The sequence below is a fragment of the Orbicella franksi genome, chromosome 1, assembly GCF_964199315.1.
Source record: "Orbicella franksi chromosome 1, jaOrbFran1.1, whole genome shotgun sequence".
In the NCBI taxonomy this organism is placed as follows: Eukaryota; Metazoa; Cnidaria; class Anthozoa; order Scleractinia; family Merulinidae; genus Orbicella; species Orbicella franksi.
This window is the reverse complement of record NC_138145.1, coordinates 39,110,862-39,134,829: the sequence shown is the minus strand read 5'-3', so window position 1 is coordinate 39,134,829 and position 23,968 is coordinate 39,110,862. Positions and strand designations below refer to the sequence as shown.

Here is a 23,968-nt window from a genome sequence, read left to right as displayed (position 1 = left end):
ACATCTACTGATCACAGTTCCTGATCCATGGCTTAAAGACGAAATGATTAAAAAAAAAAAAAAAAACATTTTTAATATATGTTTGTAAATTAGGAAATGGAAAATATTCCCAATCTTGTTAGCTCAGTCCTGTCAACCTTTTATTCCCAGTTAAATTATTTTAAGCTGTGAGTTTCAGAAGTCCTCATTGGGCTAAACGTTATCCATATAAACAAATAATCGGCCTTCTTTTTTTCCTTTTAAGCTGCATCATTTGGTACTAGTTATCCAAACTGAATTGGAGTGCCAGCAGAAATTTTGGCTTTAGCAGAAGGCCCGGGAGGAATTAGGCGAATATAACTGGAAGTAGAGCCAACAAAGCATGAAGGGAACTAACAAAGATACAACAAATATTAATAGCGGAGCCCCATAGCCATATGGGAAAGAAAAAGAAACCCATGAATTGATTTTCTCATGGTTATCATGGCTAGCAGTATTGCTCATGGGCGCGTACTCACGGCGACGACGGAGTCTCGCAAGATGGCGGCCATACTCCAGCTAAAAGGTTGACAGAAACATGCAGCCTTGATTTATAGCCCCTTCTTTGATATTGGACATCCATGGTCTATTGACACCCGTCAAAACAAGGTATTTGCTGACCAGTATCACGTGACCATATCGCCGGATCAAGTTCAGAACTCATTGATGTCACGTATTTTTAAAAGTTGACCGCTGATCAAGTGCTGGTTTTCTATTGGATCGCAGACTCATGTCAGGTTAACTAGTTGTAAATGGGGCCGGGTCGTTCCAGAGCCGGTTAATGCTAAGCCAGGATTAAAAGTTAACAGGAGTATAAATATTTCTTGTATACAAATATTTTTCACTGCTTTTGTTTTGTGTATTTTTGAGATTATTCAAACTCAAAACAGAAGGCCAAACAACATACAGAAAACCTCACTGCAAAGTTACAAAACTCAAATCAAAATTCTCGCTTAACCTGGGGTATCTTAATCGGGCTTTGAATAACCCGGCCCATGAGTTCCGCTTTTAGGCTAGGCTAAATCTATATATTATGGGTTAAGAACCTGCAATAAATAACTGTTCGTTGACTTAAGCTCGTGTATGGATAAAGCTGATAAGCATTACCTTTGCTATTGTATTTCTTTCCAAAGGACCAAGAGGATTCGTCACTTGAAAGTCTAGCAACAACAACAGCTGATCAACTTGTAATTCAATGCACGATTTGTCCATTGCATGTTTTAAAAAACTTGATGTAGCTTGATGTCGTTGAGTTTATTATTTTCCAAGTGAACCGCTTAGATAATCTTTCTTTTTCAGTTTCTTCAAACTGAAAATAACAAATTAGTGCCTCTTTGGCTATGTATAAATAATGCATCGAAAAGTAACAAATGATGATGATCAGAGCAGATAAAAGTGAAGGATTTTCCTCTATCCTCTAGATCCGATATGGGTTGTTTTTTGGCTCGGCTGTTTTCTTAGCTCTGCAGATTTTAAGCACTGCGTGGAATAGCAACATGAATAGCTCCAAGAACTCCGCCACGGTCAGTACAGAGAATCCAATCCACAGACCCAACTGACCGCCAATGTCGGACACGAAATCCTCAATCTGTTGATGGCAAAGTGTAATCACTTAATCAGAGACAGGCTTCATCTCAGTCTTGCATCAAATACTATGCTGTTCTTTATCAAAAGTATAACGGAAGTTGAATTTCGCTGATAAAATATCCATTGCTTTTAGCAGCCTTCCTTGTAGACAATCTCACATTCAAGCAACCGACATCAAATATCAAAATTAAAGTTTCCCATTTTACGTATAGATAAACCATCGCAACTTTCATTCTGATGTATTCACGTAGGGATGGGAATGTTTCGAACCGACAACTGAACTATCCCTTACTTGCTTGTGGAGTTTGGTGCTTAAATTAAATTAACGAAGTAGGCCTACCTCGTAAGACCGCTGTTCAGTTATCACCTCCAAGTCAAGCTCCTCATAGAACACTTGCAACTTGCAAACATTTTTTCTGTGTAATTAAGTAAATTAAATAGACGTGATGTGTTTCATCATTTTGTTAAAAATATCTAAAATGTATCAGTAAGGGGTAAAGACCATTGACTAGTAATACTCCAATAACTTCCTACGTATTTATGAATCGGGACTTTGTTTAACATTGTAAGGAAACCTTAAATTTACTTTGTATGTACAGGGTGAATAGGCAATGTGCATGATGGCGTCATTTGACTACAACTACCAGATTCCTTCACTCTTTCTGTTTCTTATGTTAATCAGTAACCTATGGACATGCATTCTGAATTTTCAACAATGGGTGCACAGATGTGAAACCACGACGAGCTAAAAGAGATGAGCTTGACGTCGGGCGAGGCACACCATGCTGCGAAGGACAGGATCGTTGATCGTTGACCTCTCATGTCCTACCCGGGATGAAAAGGACTAAGGAGGAGGAGTGAAACAACCCCTTGCATGCTTGGATGACGTCTACCCGACTATGGTGGCCACCTTTTATCCTAAGTTCTTTTACGTTTTAGAATAGTCTGGAATGTAGTAAGGATGTTTAGAGAAGGGTACTCTTAGCCCAAAAGCTATATTTGATTATCGAATCGATTTACCTGTGAGATCCATCTTTGGTAATTAGTTTATTTTTGTTCTTTAACTCCTCTGTATAGATTGGCTAAAGAAGGAGAAAAAAAGAACTAAAGAATTACTTAGCCAATAAACTTAATAATAATAATAATAATGAAAAAGACATAACAATTATTAACAATAAGTAACACCAGTGAAGCAAATTTATGTGGGCATTTTGTTTTAGATCACTTGAAGCATAATAAAAGACATACATCTGATATAATAGAGAATTGTACACATACACAGAGAGTTCCTTAGCGGGTCCCCGTTCATACCACGTGCAAGAATGATTCTGATTCCTCGTTTCAAGAAATTATATTTTACATTTTACAGTCAATAAATCCAGCAGGGAGAAATTTGGCTCAAGGAATCTAGGAAGCAAAGCCCTTTTAACCATAACGCTTACCTCAAATCTCTCTGATGGCCAAATGGCGAAAGAAGTACTCATCTTAAACCCCTCCTCCCTGGTTATAAAGGATGAGAGAGAATTGCTATGTTAACAGAGCATTTTCGTATTCTAGCCACCTTTTATGCTATCAAAATCCGTCCGATGATTCTAAAACGACAAAATTAAACAAAGGTTTGTTACTACGAGCATATCGGTACTATAACTTCTTAACAAACGCAAAATTATTATTAATATGTAATTCATATTCTATAGCGCCTTCCAGCAAGTAGGTGCCCGTAAAATAAGCGGTTGGCCCCACCTCCAATAAGTCCGACGTTAACTGAAATATGCTTTTTCGGAGAAAGCGAAGGTACCAGTATTTACAAACTAAATGACACCTTTTGCATTATCTGCTCCTACTGCTAAAGCAAAAACTGCGCGGTTTAATTGGTTTCAGTTAGACGAAAATTTACTTCCAGCAATAGGCTAATGAACGAATAACCTAGGTTTTCAAAGTGTCCTTTCGTCTACCTGCATGGTGGCGGACACGAGTCAGTACAATTCAATTTGTTTTCTCTGAACTTCTTCTGCACTTTGCTGAGACATTTGCCTGCCAGAACAATGAACAGCAAGAAATTAAGAAATTAAAATGAATTTGAAAGCGATAACATTGAGTTTCAAGTTTCAAGTTTAGTTACTTGTCAGTTTGTCTGTCACACTGCAGATGCCGTATGTGGAACTTCCGGGGAATCTGTATTCCATGCATTTGCACTCTTTAAGTTGATTGTACGCCAAGCAGGAATCTTTGCATGCCTGAAAAAACAATGTGATAGAATTAAAAGTGGAGCTTCCATTCCGTGCGCATGTAATAGCTACTATTATCAATAGTGTGAAATAGACAAAAAACAGGGAGGGGAGAATATCAATACGCATACATGGTTAGTGAATCCCCGTTCTTGTATCGAAATAAGAAAGATACAAAAGAAGATATGGCTGCATTTTTCTTTAGTGCAAGGTAGAAATTAAGTCAATGGCATATACTTGAGAGGTAATAGCTTTTACTAAGACACAAAGGATTGCACCTTCTACTAGCCACTGAGATTACTGCAAGTATTTTCACACGCTCCCCATTATTTATTCCGTCAGTAACTTTTGGCCGTGATCATATTGTACTTATGATATGCAACATTTTCATATTCATTCAATCCATCGTGGAACAGCATATATTTGGACCACGACTATGACGGATATCTTCGATTCTCTATTACATCGCAGGTCATCACATTGTGCAACTGGGAGTGAGACTCAATTTTGGGCTCCGGGAAGATAGATTCAGGACTCGCAAAGTTGAGAGTAGGCTTCCTGTAAGACTCGATTTGAAAGATCACACGAGCTACAAAACCAACTTACAGTTGCGGAGTAGACTGCTCCAAAGTGTTTTGTGTACAAGTTTGATTTATCACTGGAGACGGTCTTTAAACAACGCTTGCTCTCGAAGGGATCCTCTCTCTGTATCATTTCCTTTAAACAAAAACAAAACAAATGCAGATATTTTAACATGATAGGCTATTCATGGCTCCTGGCTTCGACTTAGAAAAAACATATTCTGACTACAGATTTTTTGATTTGGTTTCTTGGGTCAAACACTGCTTTCTTCATTTCCTTTTTTATAAATAGGTAAATTATAATAGCACATTGTTTGGATATTCTATCTAGAGCGATTAGCGACATTCCGCCAGTTAGCCCTAATGCAAGGTTTCTATTGTCTTTGGATGAACTGCACCATCATAGTAGAATGCTTTACAGTTTTCTTCACCTTTCTCAGTCCAATCATTGTGGCATATCCCGGAGCCAGACTCACTCCTCTCTCCAGTGGAAATGGCATCTCGCCCTGAGTACTGATATCCATTCTGATTCCTGCTTCTGGAGCCAAAACACCGATGTAATCTTCTTGCTCAATGTTGAGCTCTAAGTTAAGCCCTGCAGTGAAAAATAGTGAAAAAAAACTATAACCCCACAAGGAAAATAATGTTTGCGTGGATAGGGTAAATCTCAGTGAAATTTGAATACCAGTAATTAAAAATTCAAACATAGGTCGTGTGTATTACCATGCTTGTGCACAGTTGATTAGATACAAAGAATAGAGTCACGTCACGCATGTAATTAACTGAAGAAATATTGGCGAATCACAATCAGACATTTTAATCATTTCCACAAGCAAGGGTGCAAATTAGAAAAAAATAGACCGATCTAAATAAATTCAACTTGTCTTTCACTGTTTCAAGAGGAGCTAGAGTCCCTAACGTCATTATTATATGAAAGGAAAGACTCAGACGCACCATGTGATGGTCCTGGCTTATTGGATTTTAGTATGCGTGCATTTGATCCAGAGCTTGTTTTGCCACTGTTAAACGTGTAACAGTTACCGTATTTGTAATGCCAAAACCTCTCCCAGAAAAAGGACGTGAGGTTTCTGAAATAAAAGAAAAAAACAAACAGTGAACAAACAAACAGTAAACCACACTAAGATTATAAAAAATCATAATGTTTTTCCCTTCTAGTGATATTAGAAATCTGAGTCAGATTTCTAATATTACTAGAAGGGAAAAACACTACCTAGCTCAACCGACAACACCTAGTTAAAGTCGTTTTTTGGGGACAAAAACGTTAACTTTGCGTTATAGATCATGATTGAAACATTCTTTTATGTTAAAATGAGAACTTACCGACACGGAACACCTCTGTAAGTACACGATAACACCATGTCCTCAAAACGATGACCCATCGTACTTAGGAAACTTTCATTTTTCTCGGCCATAAGAACGGCCATTTGCTCGCTCTTTAGGAAACGCGGCTCTTTCTTAGCTGGATCGTGAAACTCTCTACTCTCTTCGTCATCCCGGTCATCATAGTCGTCAGGGTAATCGGCTGAATTTTCATCATCGCCATCATTGGCTCTTCGTTTTCTACTTTGAGCCGTTAAGGACGCATTCCTTGCTTCTTTTGAGGTAAAAAGAAAAATAATCAACACCCGCAACACCGCTGAGCAATTTATATAACAACATACTGGATCATTACATTAAGGCAAGTCGCGATGGTTGTTTACTGAATGAGCAATGAAAGTTGGTTAATAAGTAGACCCGTAAGGTCCAAAACGTGAGGTTTTCCCAGGATTAGAATATGAGCCTGGTCGAACAATCATGGAGACATGAACAAATACCAGTTGGCTGCACTTACCAAGTTCAACTTCAATGACTTCGTAAACAAATCCCCTGTCTGTATCTTTTGCTGCTTTAAGAAAGCTGTATTTGATTGCATTGAAGTTGCAGAAAGTTACAGCTGGAAATGGAGGACTCTGTGAGAGAAATAAGAACTGTTTTTGAGAGCATGATTTTTCGGTCAGTGACACAAGCGTAGGTCCAGTTTCCCGAGTTGAACCAGAAGGTGTCAGGGTCGACTCCTATCTGGAGAACTCATATCGGTTTTTCCGAGCATACCTTTGACACTGACAGAAAACCATCTTATAGATTTATTAGGCTAAAAGTTCTCCGCTCAATCGTTTACTATCATTACAAAGGATGCCCCTTGTCGACATTCAACTACTGGTGGTATGCAGGATATGGTTTTCATCAAAACCGAGTTAAATGGCCTTAAATTGGATTCAGTTGCTTTGTGTAGGAGAAAAAGAAATATGAAATAATTTTGGTACCAGGGGATGGAAGTCGTGCGACCTAAATCTGGATAAGGAAATTCATTTTCACACCACAGACCATCAGTTTCATCTTGGCAAGAAGTCTTCGTGGGTGGCGCGGGGGCCAAATTATGAGTGCCCTGGCCTCTAGATCAAGCCGGCTGCATTCAAACCCTGGCTGGGGTCATTGTATTGTGTTCTTGAGCAAGACGCCTTATTTTCATTGTGCCTCTCATTATCCAGGTGTTTCACTGAGTACCAGCAATTTTAACACTAAGAAAACCCTTCGATGGACTGGTAAGAAGAAGACTGGGAAGAAATACTCCTTGTCGCTTCATGAAAGGAAACCGAAAATAGACAGTAGCCTGATGAGTCACTGGGGTCGAATTCCCGACTAAGAGGCATACTAAATAAAGGCGTTTTCTTTGTTTAAAGCCGTGAGAAGAAGCGAAAATTCGAACCATACCTTGGATGTTTCTACTGTCACCAAGGTAGTGAGCGGCCGTCTTTGGTATTTTTGGAACAAAGTGTGGACTTGGACCGTCATGATCGTTGTTGCCCCTAATAACAGCATCGTCCAAAATACAGTCCGAGTCCAGTGTGTGGCGGCCATTATCCTTCCCAGGCCATGAGCAGATGTGTAGTCGCAGAAGTTCTTCACCAGTGACCAAAGCGTGTTGCTTGATTCTCTTCCATGTACCTCTGTTGCATCCTGGCTAACAGCGTCTTGTATCTCCATTTCGAGATAAGATTACCAAGTCATTTAAATGGCGCAGCTGTATCCAGGAGATAATATTGTTCAGTAAGTATAATTTTGGAAAGAAATGTGTTAAGCCTAACTGTTACAATCATTTCTTTCGATTTTGCTACAAGTGAACAAAACCAATTCTTGCACTATGCGGAAAGTTTGTCAAATCTTAACGCAGCCATTTGGTCTAGTCCCCACGAGTCACCTTTTAAGCTCTGTGAAAGAGCCTATGGCCAGTTCAAGTCCAACTTATGCTCAAAAGGTACTGAAACTTGGAAATTAAAACAAAGTTCGACCTCTAGATGCGATCAATTGAAACCATTGACCCAACCTTTTTGGATTAGCTTGTCTCCAATCTGTCTTGATCACAAAACTGGATTTGTCTCAGTTACTGACACTTTTCTTTGGCCCTGCTGAAATCCCGCAATTATTATTTATCATCATTCAATCTATGAAACACATCGAAATGCTATTTCAAAATTGCTGCGCAAGAAATATGAAGACCACCTCAGCATGGCTCTACACGAACAGAGGCATTCTTTGTTACTCCAATTGCATAAGGATATTATTTTTCAGTAATAAACGTCCTGAAATAGTACGTACCCTATGGTTTCATCTTTGCGTTAGGAGAAATAGTGGTTTATCCCCTGGACTTCGAAGGGTGAAAATGGCAAAGAACATACAAAATTATATAAAAAAAGCTTCATTGTTTTATAATTAAGATTATGCAGTAATTTCATGCTCGGAAAGTGCCCGAACTTATCATGCATTATTATGTTAGGCCAAATATTTCGTGAGAGACATTTATGCCGTAATTAAAAAGTGAAAAAAGTGGCACCATCTATTCAAATGCAAAATAGAATTCCAATTTAAGCAGAATTCTTGATAACAGTTGACGACTATCATGGAAAACAGTTTTCTAATTTCCTTTCGAAATTAGAAAGTGAATAGAAATAATTTTAATGTTACTAATGAGGGGTCACCTGAAAGGCGTGGTAATATATTTTTCACTGCATTTCAAACTTTTAGTCGGGTGTTTTTGACGCTTTAGGCGGTTACATTTAAGAGACATCTCTGTTTTTATTCCCTGAAAACTAAAAGAGAAAAGCCACATCCTGATCCGGTAATGTTAGAAATTGTTCAATCGGATGTGAATTAGTTGAACTTAATAATTTAGGTATGCTCAAAGTTGAATAGCGTTTGTTAGCTTTGGTGGTCTGAATCATGTCTTTTGTCTTTCTTTAGAAATTATAGCAGTTGTTTTATTTTCGTATATTAAATTTTAACAAACTGAAAAAATGTCAAAAAATAAACATGAATTGCATCTTAACTCAGTCTCCCATTTTCTCGTTTTCCAGAGTTTTGCTCATCTCAAAACGTGGAGAAAATAATCATTATAATTTGGAAAATTCATGAAAGATACAGCCTTGAAGACTCAAGAACAGCTAGCGACTAGATTAAAACTAATTAAAACTAAAAACGTCGGCTTATCAAGCCTTACGTTAACTTAAGGTATGTCACCCTTCAAAAACAAGCTACTTCAAATCTCCTAGGGATCAATATAAATAAAGCAATATTTTTTGTTTTTGTCGCAATCTAAAATAACATTTTATGTTTCTTTAATTTACTTAAGAGGAACTTGAAAATCACCTGCATGGGAAACTCAAACTCTTACGTTTTTGCTTAAACTGCCTCTTAAACTCAGCGGATGTCAGTCTATAGCCACATTAAAATTCCTTTTCATCAAACAAACTTCTAAATTTCTACAGTCTACATTATAACTGAAAACAGCTTTTAAAAATCTTTTTCTACAGTACGACATACCCAGCTTAATTTGATGTACAGACCTCCCTTGATGCGATCCCTCGCGCCATCCTTATGGCGTCGAGCAAATGTTTCACACAACAGAACCTCTTAACGAATTTTAACATGCTTGACAACTAAAAAAGCGTCGTTGTTTTCTTTCGTTTTCTTTAATAATGCCAAAAAAATAGGTTGCTAGTTATTGATAATTGAACCAGAGCTAGACTTCAGTCGGGGAAGTCACAACTGTGCAATGGCTTGAGAGAATTGCGTCCCAACAATTTCTCTGTTTTGAAATAAGTGGATGAATAAATTAACTTGCCCGTCCTCTACTAAATTCCCAGTGAAAAATGATCCATTTAAAAAAAAAATCAGCAAATCTTTTATACAGTTTTGGTGATCAATTCAAGGACTGCAAAAGATCTCCTAGATGTGGAGTAAAACAAACTGTGTGAGTAAAATTTGGGCATCGCGGGTCATATTTACGGAAACCTATATTGCTTATCGCTTGATTTTTTGACACGCCTTACCGCATTCAAATTTGAATTTTCCAGAAGTTCCAATTTTCCATTGGAAAATTATTTGCTGAACACTTAACACTAATGGCGACTTTGTCAGAAATTTTCCTATTATATTTCACAGTCCAAACTAGAAAGAAACCAACATATTCGAAGTGGGAAGTTCTGAAAGGCCACAAAGGAGTAACAAATCCTACGAAGTTTTAAATTCCTTAAACACTTCCCTAACCTGACAAATAGATAAGAATTTGGTATACTGCAGTGAGGAAGGGGGGGGGGGGGGGGAGAGGGGGTGGCTGACTCCTGAACAAACGAAAAATTCAAATTTAAACCGACAAAAATTTAGTCATCATGAAGGACGCACGCTGGTCCGTAACAACGCATAGTTCGTTGCCAGCCTGTTATTAAATAAACGCTTTTTTGTGCTCGTCGGGGAGGAACACGCGCCAGGCACGTGCACAAAAGACTGTCTAAGAAGCTATGTCACCATATTATAAAAAAAGATATTGTAAATGACCATTCCATAACTAACTTTCTTGTGTTATTTAAGGCGCTCTTTGTTATAAATAGATTTTTAAGTGGCTGCGTAGGTCGCTTGCAAATGAGCCAGATTATTATTCTTTCTTTCTAACTAAACTGCATTTGGTGGTTGTCAGAATGAAAGCATTTCTACTGGGTTAACTGGGTTAATTGTGGCGAGTTCAATCGGTTGCTGCCATTTTGAACAGCCCTATGTCAAAACCACTTGTTGTTTTTACCATAAACGACTAAGAATGCCAACTTTATATTACGGCGGAAAACGCGCCGATATCCATCTACGTATAGCTGATATTATACTTCGAGTAGTATACCTCCATATCATAATCCAACATTCATCTTTTCTTCAAGGTAGCAGCTTACTAATTTTCACTAATGTGTTTTCATTTACTTCAAGTTAAACTACAAGAAGTAAATGGCAGTGACTACAACTTTACGAAATAATTCCCTAAAGTATTTGGGGCCGCTAAAGCAATATTGCCATTGGCTTATCAGAGGATTTAGGAACTTCCCGACATTCTTTGAATTGAAAATTATTCAAAATAAGCATGAAATAGAAGAAGAAATAAATTACTATTTTCGATTTTCTATTTAATCAGAGATATCAAAAAGGTCTGCAACAATAATTTATTCATTGAAAGAAATAAGTATATTTTTTTTGTTGATTGTGGTGATATTTTGTTTTCTGCTTTTGAATTTATAGCAAAAGAAACTAAAATTAGCTGTTTGCTTTTTTATATTCTTTCTTTGTAATTGCATCTACCGATCACAGTTCACTTCCTGATCCATGACTTACAAGAAGAAAAAATTTAATAGATAAACATTTTGTTAAAATATATGCTTATGAATTATTTTATTAAAAATATTTCCAATCACCTTTTCTCAGTTCTGTCAACAGTTTATTTTATTTATTTTATTTTTATTTTATAGATTCGCCATGAGGCACGTGGGCATACAAAAGAACACAAGGGCCCCTTCTAAGTAAACCCGCCACCTAATCATCCCCCTAAAAATCCCCCTAGTTTGTTCCCATATTTGAATTATTTCAAGCTCTAAGCCGTAGAAGTTCTCACTGGGCTGAACGTTAAACAAAAAAACAAATAACAGGCCTTTCTTTTCGTTTAAGCTACTTTAATTGGTACCATGTAGTTACCATATCAAATTATCATGTATATGGGAGACCCCGCCCCTGTCAAACTGAATTGGAGTGCCAGCAGAAATTTTGGCTTTAGCAGCAGGAACTCAGAAAAAAAGAAAACCGGAAGAGGAGCCAGCAAAGCGTACAACATATAGTAATACGGGTTTACAACTTGCAATAAATAGCTTTTTGTAATTTTTTTTCGTTGACTTAATCTTGTGTACAGAGCAACATTTGTCCATTTTGTACCTCTCTCCAGTTGCAAACTCGGCAAATATTTTGCTATAGCTGATTACCATCATCTTTGCTATTGTATTTCTTTCCAAAGGACCAAGACGATCCGTCACTTGGACGGTCTACCAACAATAACAGCTGATCAGCTTGTAGTTCAATGCATGATTTGTCCATTGCATGTTTTAAACAACTTGATGAAGCTTGATGTCGTTGAGTTATTTTATTTTCCATGTCAATTGTTTAGATAATCTGTCTTTTTCAATTTCTTCAAACCGAAAATAAATAATAAATTAGCGCCTCTTTGGCTATGTATAAACTACGCTTTCAAAAGTAACAAATGAAGATGAACAGATTAGACGAAAGTACAGGATTTTCTCTATCCTTTAGATCCGATATGGGTTGTTATTTGGCTCGGGTGTTTTCTTGGCTCTGCAGATTTTAAGCGCTGCGTGGAATAGCAACATGAATAGCTCCAGGAACTCAGCCACAGTCAGTACAGAGAATCCAATCCACAGACCCAACTGACCGCCAATGTCGGACACGAAGTCCTCAATCTGTTGATGGCAAAATATAGTCACCTAATCAGAGACAGGTTTGATCTGCCTTGTATCAAGCAATATACTATCTTATATCAACGAAAATTTGAAGTGTAGAGCTTATACAGTATATGTGAATTGATCCAATGCTTTTATGTATACCTAAACCATTGAAACTGAAGTATTCACATAGGGATGGGAACAATCCCCTACTTGCAATTGTTTGTGCAGTTTTGTGTCAAAATCAAACGAAGTAGGCCCACCTCATACGACCGCCGTTCTGTTATCACCTCCAAGTTAAGCTCCTCATAGAAGACTTGTAACTTGCAAACATTTTTTCTGAGTGATTGGGTAAAATAATTAATTTCATTATTTTGTTAATAACATCAGAAATGTACAAATCGAGGGGTAAAAGCATTGACTGTTAATTTCACTAGAACCTCTTGGGCATTTATCACTCTGAAATTTGTTGAACCTTTTAAGGGAGTATCAAATTACAATTGTGTTTGAATTAGCGCGTTTTCGTCAAATTAATCGCCAGATCCGTTAATTCAGGTCATTCAGTAACTCATCTTCTTTATCCCAACTGAAACATAAAGCCAGTTAGTCCTTGTAGTTAAGTTTTGTCAGGAAAGCCAAACAGTAATTACTCGGAATGTTAACGTCAGGATTTTCGTAAACAGAGACTCGTCGTATTTGTTTTCAAATGACAGTTTCCTGGGTAAACATGATAACAATTAAAAACTTGAACATGATCTTGACAAGGGGGAAAACCCTTATAAAGAAAATCGAGTCTTTAAATGAAAGTTTTGGACTGTTTGCCATATAGAGTAAATCAGTGGTCTCATAAACTCGAATTCTGAATTTTCAGTGAAACGACGCCTTTTTTGGATCACGACCAGTCAACTACGGTGCCAGCCACCTTTATCGTCATATCAACAACAAGGGTCTATTACATCTAAAAAAGAATGTGGAATGTAGTAAAGATGTTCAACGAAGGGTAATCCTCGCCCAAAAGTTAAATATGATTATCGACAAAGTTTACCTGTGCGATCCATCTTTGGTAACCAGCTTCTTTTTGTTCCTTAACTCCTCTGTATAGATTGGCTAAAGAAGGAGAAAAAAAGAACCAAAGACTTACTTGGTTAATAAGCTTGAAAAAAAATCATAATAATGAGAAGAGAGAGCAAGACAATAATTAGCACCAGTGGAGCAGATTTAAATTTTTTGTAGACATCTTGTATTTAGATCACGTGGAACAATGCATAGTTATAGACATGCATCTGGTATTGGAATCATATGCGTACACAGCGAGTCGCTAGGCGCATCCCCACTCACACCACATACAAAAATGATTTTCATTCCTCATTCCAAGAACTTATCCTATAACATTTTACAATTAATAAATTCAGCAGGGAGAAATTTCGCTGAAGGAATGTTCGGAGTAGGAAAGTCGTTTCAGCCATTAAACGTACCTCAAATCTCTCAGATGGCCAGATAGCAAACGAAGTACTCATCTTAAAACCCTCCTCCCTGGTTATAAAGCAAGAGAGAGAATTTTCAATGTTAGCAGGGCATTTTCATATTCTGTTTCCCTTTTGCATTGTCATCAAAATATCCCCTTTTATGCTACCAAAATCCATTTAATGATTCTATAACGATAAAATTATGCAAACGTTTTTTGCTACGAGCATGGGTGCTATAACTTTTTAACATAATGCAAATTGTTATTAATACGTAATTCAAAATTTATAGCGCCTCAAAATTTAGTAAGTAGGTGCCCGCAAAATAAGCGGTCGGCCTCACGTACATTAAGCCCGTTAATTGACTTATGCTTTTTGGAAAAAGCGAAAGTACCGGTATTTACGAACTAAATGACACCTTTTGCAATACGTGCTTCAGCTACTAACGCAAAGAAGGCGTGGTTTAAGTAGTTTCAGTTCAACGACGACGGCAATTTCCACTCGGCAATAGGCAAATGACTGAGTAAGTTATTGAGTAAGGAATGCTCCCCCAGCTCTTTCAAAAAAACCATTTCGTCTACCTGCATGGTGGTGGACAAGAGTCAGTGCAATTCAATTTGTTTTCTCTGAATTTCTTCTGGACTTTGCTGAGACATTTGCCTGTCGAAACAAGGAACAGAGAGAAATTAAGATATTAGACTGAATTTAAAAGAAATAACGCTAATAAGCTTTGAGAAATGTAAATTTCAGTTACTTGTCAATTTGTCTGTCACGCTGCAGATCCCGTACGATGAACTTCCAGGGAATCTGTATTCCATACATCCGCACTCTTTAAGTTGATTGTACGCCAAGCAGGAATCTTTGCAAGCCTGATGACGAAATTAGATGTAAATTAAAGCTAGCATTGCAGATTAACATGGAATGGCTACCGTTACCAATAGTGTAAAATAGACAGAAAAAGAGGAGGAGAGAATATCGATACATATTTCGTGAATGTCCACTCTTGACATTTTTGTATTTTTAAATACAAAAATTTTAAAAATGAGCAAAGGTACAAAGGATAAGGTTGCATTTTTCTTTAGTGCAAGGTAGAAATTAAGTCAATTGTATATACTAAGACACAAAGGATTGCACCTTCTATTAGCCACTGAGATGACGGCAAGTATCTTCACACGCTCTCCATTATTTATTCCATCACTAGTTTTTGGTCATTATGATATGCGGTAAGCTTCTGTAGCTGCTAGTGTTGTACTAATGATCAAAAACATTTTCCTATTCTTTCAATACATCGTGGAATGAAATAAATTTAATGTAGACCGCGCCTATGACGGGTGTATTCACTTTTCTATTGCATCACAGGTCATCGCAGTGTGCAGCTGGGATGAGACTCAATTTTTGACCCCGGGAAGGTTGATTCAGGACCCACAAAGTTGAGATTACGCTTCTCGTAAGACTCGCTTTGAAAGATCTCACAAGCAATAAAATCAACTTACCGTTGCGGAGTAGACTGCTCCAAAGTGTTTTGTGTACAAGTTCGATTTATCACTGGAGACGGTCTGTAAACAACGCTTGCTCTCGAAGGGATCTTCCCTGTTTATCATTTCCTTCAAACAAGCAAGAACATACAACTATTTAAACATAAAAGACCATTGAAGACAACTCGCTTGGCTTTAGGGGAAAAAATATCCTGACTGTAAAGCTTTTATTTTGATTTCTTGGGTCAGACACGGCTTTTTCTATTGCCAGTTTTATAATTGAGTCAATCGTAAGAGCACATAGTTACAATATTCTGTCTAGAGCATTTAGCAACATTAATTCCACCAGTTAGCCCTGGTCCAAGGTTTCTGTTGTATTTGGACTGCGCCTTCTTAGTAGACTGCTCAACAGTTTTAATCACCTTTCTCAGTCCAATCATTGTGGCATATCCCGGAGCCAGACTCACTCCTCTCTCCAGTGGAAATGGCATCTCGCCCTGAGTACTGATATCCATTCTGATTCCTGCTTCTGGAGCCAAAACACCGATGTAATCTTCTTGCTCAATGTTGAGCTCTAAGTTAAGCCCTGCAGTGCGAAGGAAAAGTGAAAAATAAAGCATGGATTGAGTGAATTTCAGTAAAATTTGAATACCGTAAATAGAAATAAAAACACGAGAATTGTATGTTACCATGCGTTCGTGAAAGGGAGGCGCGATAGCCTCATGATTAGTGCGCTCTTCTCCGGATCGAGCGGTCCGGGTTCGAGCCCTGGCCGGGGACATTGGGTTGTGCTCTTGGGCAAGACAATTTACTCTCACAGTGCCTCTCTCTACCCAGGTGCATTAACGGGTACCGGCGAGCTTAATGGTAGCATCCCATCCAGGGGGGAGTAGAAATACTTGTAGTCGCTTCATGCTACGTACAGAATCCGGGATAAGCTCCGGCCTGGTGGGCCACTTGGCTCGTATGCAGACTTAATGCGTGCGTGAAAAGTTTACTATAAAATGTAAATGTCATGTAATTGAAGCAACATTGGCGGATTACAGTTCGAAAATCTTTTGTTATTTCCACAAGTCAGAGTCCATGTATATTAGAAAAAAAAGAGGTATATCTTATAAGTTCAAGTCCATTACATGAATATTAAAGAAAATACTCAGACGCACCATGTGATGGTCCTGGCTTGTTGGATTTTAATACGCGTGCATTTGATCCAGAGCTTGTTTTGCCACTATTAAACGTGTAACAGTTACCGTATTTGTAATGCCAAAAACTCTTCCAAAAAAATGATGTGAAGTTTCTGAAATACACGAAAAAACAAAGGCAAATATTCAAGACAAGTATTTATTTCTTGCCAAGGAAGGAAGCACTTTGACTATACTTTACTTGCAGCAGATAATGTGACAATTCAGGCCAGTTCCTTTAACGGTAATTAGGGATTTTCTATAGGTTTATGTTTAAAGAGAAGTACACTCTGATGTAGACATTTTTTTGGACTTTTTGTTGCTTGCCCCCCAAAAAATAAGATTATTGTGATCACAAACCAGATTTCTAGTCTCGCTAGATAAAGGAAAAGAAAAACTAGCTCAACTGACAGCACTTAGCTGAGGTCGGGTTTTAAACTAAAAACCTTTATATTTAATGAGAACTTACCGACACGGAACACCTCTGTAAGTACACGACAACACCATGTCCTCAAAAAGATGACCCATCGTACTTAAAAGACGTTCCTGTTTCGTGGCCATAAGAACGGCCATTTGCTCGCTTTTCAGGAAACGCGGCTCTTTCTTAGCAGGATCCTGAAACTCTCTACTCTCCTCGTCATCCCAGAAATCATCATCGTCGTCAGGGTAATCGTCTGAATCGTCATCATCATCATCATCATCATCATCATCATCTTCGTCAGATCTGCCAGGAGTTGGTTGGGTGCTTTGTACTTGTTTAGGGCCATCATTGGCTCTTCGTTTTCTACTGTGAGCCCTTAAGGAGGCATTCCTTGCTCCTTTTGAGGCAAACGAAAAGATAACCAATACTCACTGAGGAAGTTATATAACAACATAATGGATCGTTACATTAAGGCCAATCGCATTTGTTGTCAACAGCATGGCCAAAACTGGTTAATTAATTAGTAGACCTACATGTAGGTTCCGAACGTGACGTTTTCCCAGGGATCAGAATATGAGCCTGGTCGAGCAAAAATGGAGACGTAAACAAATACCACTTGGCTGCACTTACCAAGTTCAATTGCAAACAGTTGGTTGAAAAGTTCCATGTCCGTATCCTTTGCTGCTTGAAGAGAATCGTTTTTGATTGCATTGAAGTTGCAGAAAGTTACAGCTGGAAATGGAAGACTCTGTGAAAGGAATAATGACAGTTTATGAGTGGATAATTCAGTTTTCAGTGACAAGCACAGTCGAGTTACCTGAGTTCTCCTGAAAGCTGAGTCGAACTAGAGAGTGTTAGGTACTTATCTGAGGATTCTTTTTTTTCTATAATTGTTAACGTTTTTCCACGACTATGCCTTTGACACTGACAGAAAAAACATATACTGTAATATATTTACCAGACTAAAACTGCACCATGCCATTCAGTCGTTTATAAGCATTTCGTATATGCACCTTCAGCTTGTTGACATTCAACCCATAGCAGTTTGCAGGTTGTTTTTCACTAGAAACTAGTTAGATTACCTTACGTATGGCTTAAATCTAGGCATTAGGCATCGTGGCTAGAATTCCTCGTGGGTGGTGCGGGGGCCAAATGGTTAGTGCGGTGGCCTCAAGATCGAGCGATCATGGTTCTAATAAAGTACCGTGACTCGGGTCATTGTGCTGTACGGTTGAGCAAGACATTTTGTCTTCATAGTGCCTCTCTCAACCCAGGTATATAAATGAGTACCAGCAAATTTAACGCGGAGGCAACCCTTTGATGAACCAGCAAGAGCAAGAGTAGAAAAACTCCTAGTCGCTTCATACAAAGGAACCGAGCCGCTGGGTTCAAATACAGACTACGAAATACTAAATGGAAGAAGTTTGCTATGTTTAAAGCTGTGAGAAGATCACCGAAAGTTCAAACCGTACCGTGGATGTTTCTACTGTCACCAAGGTAGTGAGCGGCCGTCTTTGGTATTTTTGGAACAAAGTGTGGACTTGTACCGTCATGATCGTCGTTGCCCCTAATAACAGCATCGTCCAAAACACAGTCCGAGTCCAGTGTGTGGCGGCCATTATCCTTCCCAGGCCATGAGCAGATGTGTAGTCGCAGAAGTCTTTTACGAGTGACCAAAGCGTGTCACTTGATTCTCTTCCATGCACCTCTGCTCCATCCTGGCAAACGTCTTGCATTTCCATTTCGAGATAAGATTACCAAGTCATCTAAATGGCACAGCTGTATCTAGGAGAAAAAAATATTGCTTAGTTGGTATAATGCTGGAAAGAACTGAGCGTTAAGCGTAACTGGTAAAATCGTTTCTTTTGATTTTGCCACAAAACTAATTATTGCACTATGCGGGAAGTTTGTCTCACTTCAGTACAGACATTTGGTCTAGTTCCCACGAGTCACCTTCTAAGCTCAGTGAAACAGCCTATGGCCAGTTGAAGTCAAACTCATACTCAAAAGGTACTGAAACTTCTGACCTCCAGATGTGATTAATTGAAACCTGAATTGCATGGCCTACGAGTTTTTAAATAGCTCGTTTTAGTCTGCCTTAACCACAAATCCAAATTTGGCTCAGTTACTGACACTTTTCTTTGGCCCTGCTGAAATCCCGCAATTATTATTATTATCATCATTCAGCCTATGAAACACATTTAATTGTTATTTCAAAATCACTGCGCCAGAAATGTGAAGACTTACTCCATATGTTCTGTGCACGAACAATAACAATCCTCGTTACTCCAATTGCACCAGGATACTATGTTTCATTAATAAAAGTTCTGAAATAGTACGCAACCTATGGTTTCATCTTTGCGTTAGGAGCAATATTGGTATATGTCCTGGACTTCGAAAAGTGAAAATGGCAAAGGGCATGCAAAATTATAAAAAAGCTTTCTAGTTTTATAGTTAAGATGATGCAGTAATTTCACTGTATTTTGTTAACCAAATATTTTGTGAGAGACATGGACGCGGTGATTAAAAAAGTGACACCATCCTTTCAAATGCAAAAAAGCTTTTCAATTTAAGAAGAATTTTTGATAACAGCTCATAATTATCATGGAAACGGTTTTCTAATTTCCTTTCGAAATTAGAACGTTCATAGAAATAATCTCAATGTCACTAATGAGGGGTCACCTGAAAGGCTTGTTAATATATTGCTCCCTTGCACAAGACACTTTAAGTCCGGCCTTTTTGTCTCCTTAGGTTGTATTTAAGAGACATTACTGTTTTTGTTCCCCGAAAACTGAAAAATAAAGTCATATTCTGATCCGGTAATCCTAGAAATTGTTCAATCGGATGTGAATTAGTTGAAGTTAATAATTAAGGTATGCTCAAAGTTGAATACCGTTTGTTAGCTTTGGTGGTCTGAATCGTGTCTTTTGTCTCTATTCAGAAATTATACCAGCTGTTCTATTTTCGACATTTCAAATTTTAATAAACGAAAATTTTTTTGAAAAACAAAATCAGGAATTGCATGTGTGATTCTTTTCCTAACTTAGTCTGCCGTTTTCTCGTTTTCTAGAGCTCTGCTCATCACAAAACAGAGAGGAAAAAATCGTTATAATTTGGAAAATTCATGGAAGATATAGCCTTGAAGACTCAAGAACGGCTAGTGACTAGATTAAAACTAATTAAAAATAAAAACGTCGGTTTATCAAGCCTTACGTTAAGGTATGTCACCCTTCAAAAACAAACTACTTCATATATCCAGAGGCGCTCAATATATTAGAAGCAATATTTTTCGTTTTTGCCGCAATCTGAAATAGAATTGTATTTTTCCTTAAATTACTAAAGAGGAACTTAATACCACCTGCAGACGAGGCTTCAAGTCCTATTTCTCGCTTAAACTTAATATGCTGCTTAAACTCATCGGATGTGACTCCGAACCAATTTAGAATTCCGGCTTTTTCATCAAACGAACTTAACAAAATTTTAATTATAACTTCTTAATTTCTCAGTACGGTCTACATTATAACTGATGGTGCCGTAATGCGGAGGTTTCAGAGAAAACAGCTTTCAACAAGCTTTTTCTACAGTACAACATGTCTAGCTCAATTTGATACACAGAACTCCATTGAGCATTTCCTCGCCACCCTTATGGCGTTGAGCAAATGTTTCACACAACTAAGCAGTAACATGCATGACAACTGAAAAAGCGTCGGTGTATTTTTAATAGTCGAATAATTGGGGGAATAAATTATCTTGCCTGCCCTTTATTAATTTTCCAGTGAAATATGATCCATTTAAAAACCCAGCAAATCTTTTATACAGTGTTGGTAATCAATTCAAGGACTGCAGAAGTTCTCCTAGATTTGAAATGAAAAACTATTCAAGTAAACCTTTCGGCATCGCGGGGTATATTTACGGAAACCTATATTGCTTATCGCTTGAATTTTTGACACACCTTACAGCAATCAGGTTTGAATTTTCCAGACTTTCCAATTTTCCAATGGAAAATAATTTACTGTCGCATTTTGGTGTCAAAAAAACTGAACACTTAACACTAATGGCGACTTTGTGAGACATTTCCCTATTATATTTTACAGTGCAATCTAGAAATTTAAAATAATCGAAATTTAAAGCTGGAGATTCAAAAAAGCCACAAAGGAGTAAAACATCTATACCGAAGTTTTGAATTTCTTAAAGGTTGTTTCTAACACTTCCCTAACCTGACGAATAGGTAAAGATTTTGTAAACTGCAGTAAGGGCTGAGTCCTCAACGTTGCTAGGCTCTTACTAAAACAAACGCTTTTTAGAGCTCGTCGGAGAGGGACACCCGTCAGGCACATGCATATAGAATGCCTAAGTAACTACATCATCATCATAAAAAAAGGAAATTATGTATATAAAGAAACATTCCATACTTAACTTCCCTGTGTTATTTAGGGCGCTCTTTTTTTTTAAAATAGATTTTAAGTGGCAACGTCGGTCGCTTGCAAATGCGCCAAATGATTTTGTTTTCTTTCAGACTAAACTACATTTAGTGGTTGTAATGAAATGATTTCTACTGGTTTAACTGACTTAACTGTGGCGAATTCAATTCGTTGCTGCCATTTTGAACAGGCTTAATTATCTCAGCAATTTTTTCTTACTTTAAACGACTAAGAATGCCAACTTTATATTACGGAGGAAAACGCGCCGATATCCATCTACGTATAACTGATATTATACTTCGATTACGATACTTCCATATCATAATCCAACATTCATCGCTTTTTCAAGGTAGCAGCTTACTAATTTTCACTAATGTGTTTTCATTTACTTCACGTTAAACTGCAAGAAGTAAATTACACTGATTAAACTTTATGAAATAAATACCCAAAAATTTTGGAGCCGCGAAAGCAATATTGCCATTGGGTTATCAGAGGATTTAGGAACTTCCTGGCATTCTTTGAAAATTATTCAAAATAAACAAGACATAGAAGACGTAATTGTTCTTGATTTTCTATTTTATCAAAGGCATCTAAGAGGTCAAAAACAATAATTTATTCATTGAAAGAAATGGTTATATTTTTTGTCAATGGTCGTGATATTTTAGTCATAGCAAGTTTAAAGACTTCGATAATTACAATCTTTTGTTTTATAAAGCATTACCACGTACTCTTTCTTCTGTTAACCTTAACCAAATGTAATTAAAGTATTGAAAAATGTTCATTTAATTTGCAATCAAAATAAATGGCCTGAGCAGGAGAAAAAAAAACCGACAGCTTACAGTGTAAAAATGACCAATTCTACTTCAGACAGGCCGTAAAACCATTAAAATATAATGACAAATATAGCCTGTAAAATGTAAGGAAATAAGTCTTAAGTCTCCTTGGTAATCAGGGATTGTTTAATGTATTGAAACTAAGTTTTCTCCGGTAGTGTTGTCTGGCAAACGAAAGATCCTACCTGTTGTAAATCATTCCCTTCTGGTGTTCATGCTGCCGTCTTTGTTACTTAAGTCAAACCAAAAGCCAAAGTAACGTCTGTAAACCTTGAGGATTGAATTTGTAGTTATGAACAATAATGGTTTAGGAATAATGTTGTCCCTCGACTTTTGCATGTTCCAGTGATACACGAATCATTCAAGTAAATTAGGCCTCATCGGTCTACTTCTCTGACGAGTAGTTGATCGATGGCGCGAAAATTGAAGAGTTCAGGCATTTCCCTCAGAAAGAATTTTCCTCTCTAGAAAACACCAAGCCGAAATGACTTCTCACGCAAGACTGCTTGTAATAACTGCACGTCGTGACTCACTCAAGGACGGTTGCACCATATTTAATTAAGGTTCAATTATATTGATAGCACGTTAAGTCATTTGACCTCAAAGGCTACACGGAAAGTGGTTCTTTATTATTAATATTCTCGCCACCGATTATCAAAAAGTCTGGGAAGCTGAGCACACTCAGGTAATAATCCTGTTGGGGTTAACAAAACCTGGTAAAAACTGTGTCACTTCATTCTTAAATTCGTCAATTAGCTCAATGTCGCCGGATAAATTTGTTACAATGTCATCGAGGTACAAAAATATCATTCAGTAAACAACTTTTTAGACACTTATCTCAGGTCACGGTTTTTTAACAGAAGAATTTTCATTTCTTTTTTGGTTATTGTTTGGTTATTGTAATTGAAGGTAGAAACTTTCCTTGATCTGTCAGGATAGTTGTAGTTCTTTATGAAAACGTATAACTGCAATTAGTACAGCAAAATGATACATCTATGATAAGACATCAAGACCTCAATATTACGCTGACTCACACAGGGCAATATAATATCACACTACGATTCTTTCTGGAACTGTACAAGAATTGCTTTTCAATTTGTCTTGTTCAACCAAAATATTTTTTAAACACCAGAGCAGAGGGAACTAAAAGCAGCTTAAAAATGGTGTGTGGTACAAGCAATGACAAGTACAGGGAAAAAGTCCACATATTTAAATTGTTGACAAGTTATAAATAAATACATCATCAATTTTCGGTAGTCTCTCTTTTAATTTTAACCAGATCGACATGCCTTCTTTGCATTTTATGGTAAATTCAATAGAAAAGCGAATATGGCGTTTTTAGAGGCCGTTTTCATGAAGGGACCCCTCGGTAGTCATACATGAAAATACTACAGAAATTATGTGTTCCTCCATCACCTGCTTAAATGTGTCAGCTAACCCCATCTTGATTTAAAACTACTGATTCTGAGAGATAACGTGGGAATTCAAGCTAAAACAGCATTTCTTGCAAGATGCATAATCTGCTTTCTATTAAAGAAGATCATACACTTAAAGGTAAAGGCGGTGGTTCATGGATAAATAGTGACCACATACCCTGTCAAACCATGTGTAATAGATGCAATTTATAATTTCCTATCTACCATCACCCTTACCCGATAGGAAGGTCTCGGCTATTCTGAAGATCTGTAGTCTGTTGCTCCCATCAAAGAGTTTTAGTACACCTGCTTAGCTGAGCTTTGGCTAAGAATTCCTAACCTGTACTTCGTAAGTATCTAAAGATTCATTCAGGTGCTTCACCACTACAGAAGATTTCAGATTGATTAACTGGGATGCCTGACACATCAATGTGGTCTAAAATCGATCGCGTGATTCATGATCTATACTGAGTGAAGTAGAAATCGGATTATGTATTGTTAAACCCTTAAATTCCGGTCTCAAGA

General features: G+C 37.6%; 2 protein-coding genes across 5 annotated transcripts; both read right to left on the bottom strand.

Moving 5' to 3' along the window:
• Window positions 1-1,356: 1,356 nt before the first annotated feature.
• LOC145462603 (epithelial sodium channel subunit alpha-like) lies at window positions 1,357-8,061 on the bottom strand. Its single transcript, XM_081446175.1, has 12 exons — window positions 7,187-8,061; window positions 6,267-6,384; window positions 5,756-6,029; window positions 5,369-5,502; window positions 4,846-5,009; window positions 4,440-4,550; window positions 3,728-3,842; window positions 3,561-3,639; window positions 3,048-3,105; window positions 2,626-2,687; window positions 1,946-2,021; window positions 1,357-1,606 (listed from the first exon to the last, which is right to left on the bottom strand). The coding sequence occupies exons 1-12, from the start codon at window positions 7,457-7,459 to the stop codon at window positions 1,436-1,438; spliced, it is 1,635 nt and encodes a 544-aa protein (XP_081302301.1). The 5' UTR covers window positions 7,460-8,061; the 3' UTR covers window positions 1,357-1,435.
• A 2,995-nt stretch (window positions 8,062-11,056) lies between these two features.
• On the bottom strand, window positions 11,057-23,884 carry LOC145462389 (epithelial sodium channel subunit alpha-like). Of its 4 annotated transcripts, XM_081445921.1 has the most exons (14): window positions 23,681-23,884; window positions 22,214-22,260; window positions 18,247-18,559; window positions 17,405-17,522; window positions 16,823-17,171; window positions 16,336-16,469; window positions 15,595-15,758; window positions 15,191-15,301; window positions 14,452-14,566; window positions 14,279-14,357; window positions 13,710-13,767; window positions 13,280-13,341; window positions 12,498-12,573; window positions 11,057-12,252 (listed from the first exon to the last, which is right to left on the bottom strand). In XM_081445921.1, exons 3-14 carry the CDS (start codon window positions 18,514-18,516, stop codon window positions 12,082-12,084), a joined length of 1,707 nt encoding a protein of 568 aa, XP_081302047.1. In that variant the 5' UTR covers window positions 18,517-18,559; window positions 22,214-22,260; window positions 23,681-23,884; the 3' UTR covers window positions 11,057-12,081. The 4 variants fall into 4 exon arrangements, with proteins under 4 accessions (XP_081302047.1, XP_081302041.1, XP_081302031.1 ...); XM_081445915.1 differs by lacking the exon at window positions 22,214-22,260; XM_081445905.1 differs by lacking the exon at window positions 23,681-23,884 and having other exon boundaries at window positions 22,214-23,139.
• Between the last annotated feature and the right edge of the window lie 84 nt (window positions 23,885-23,968).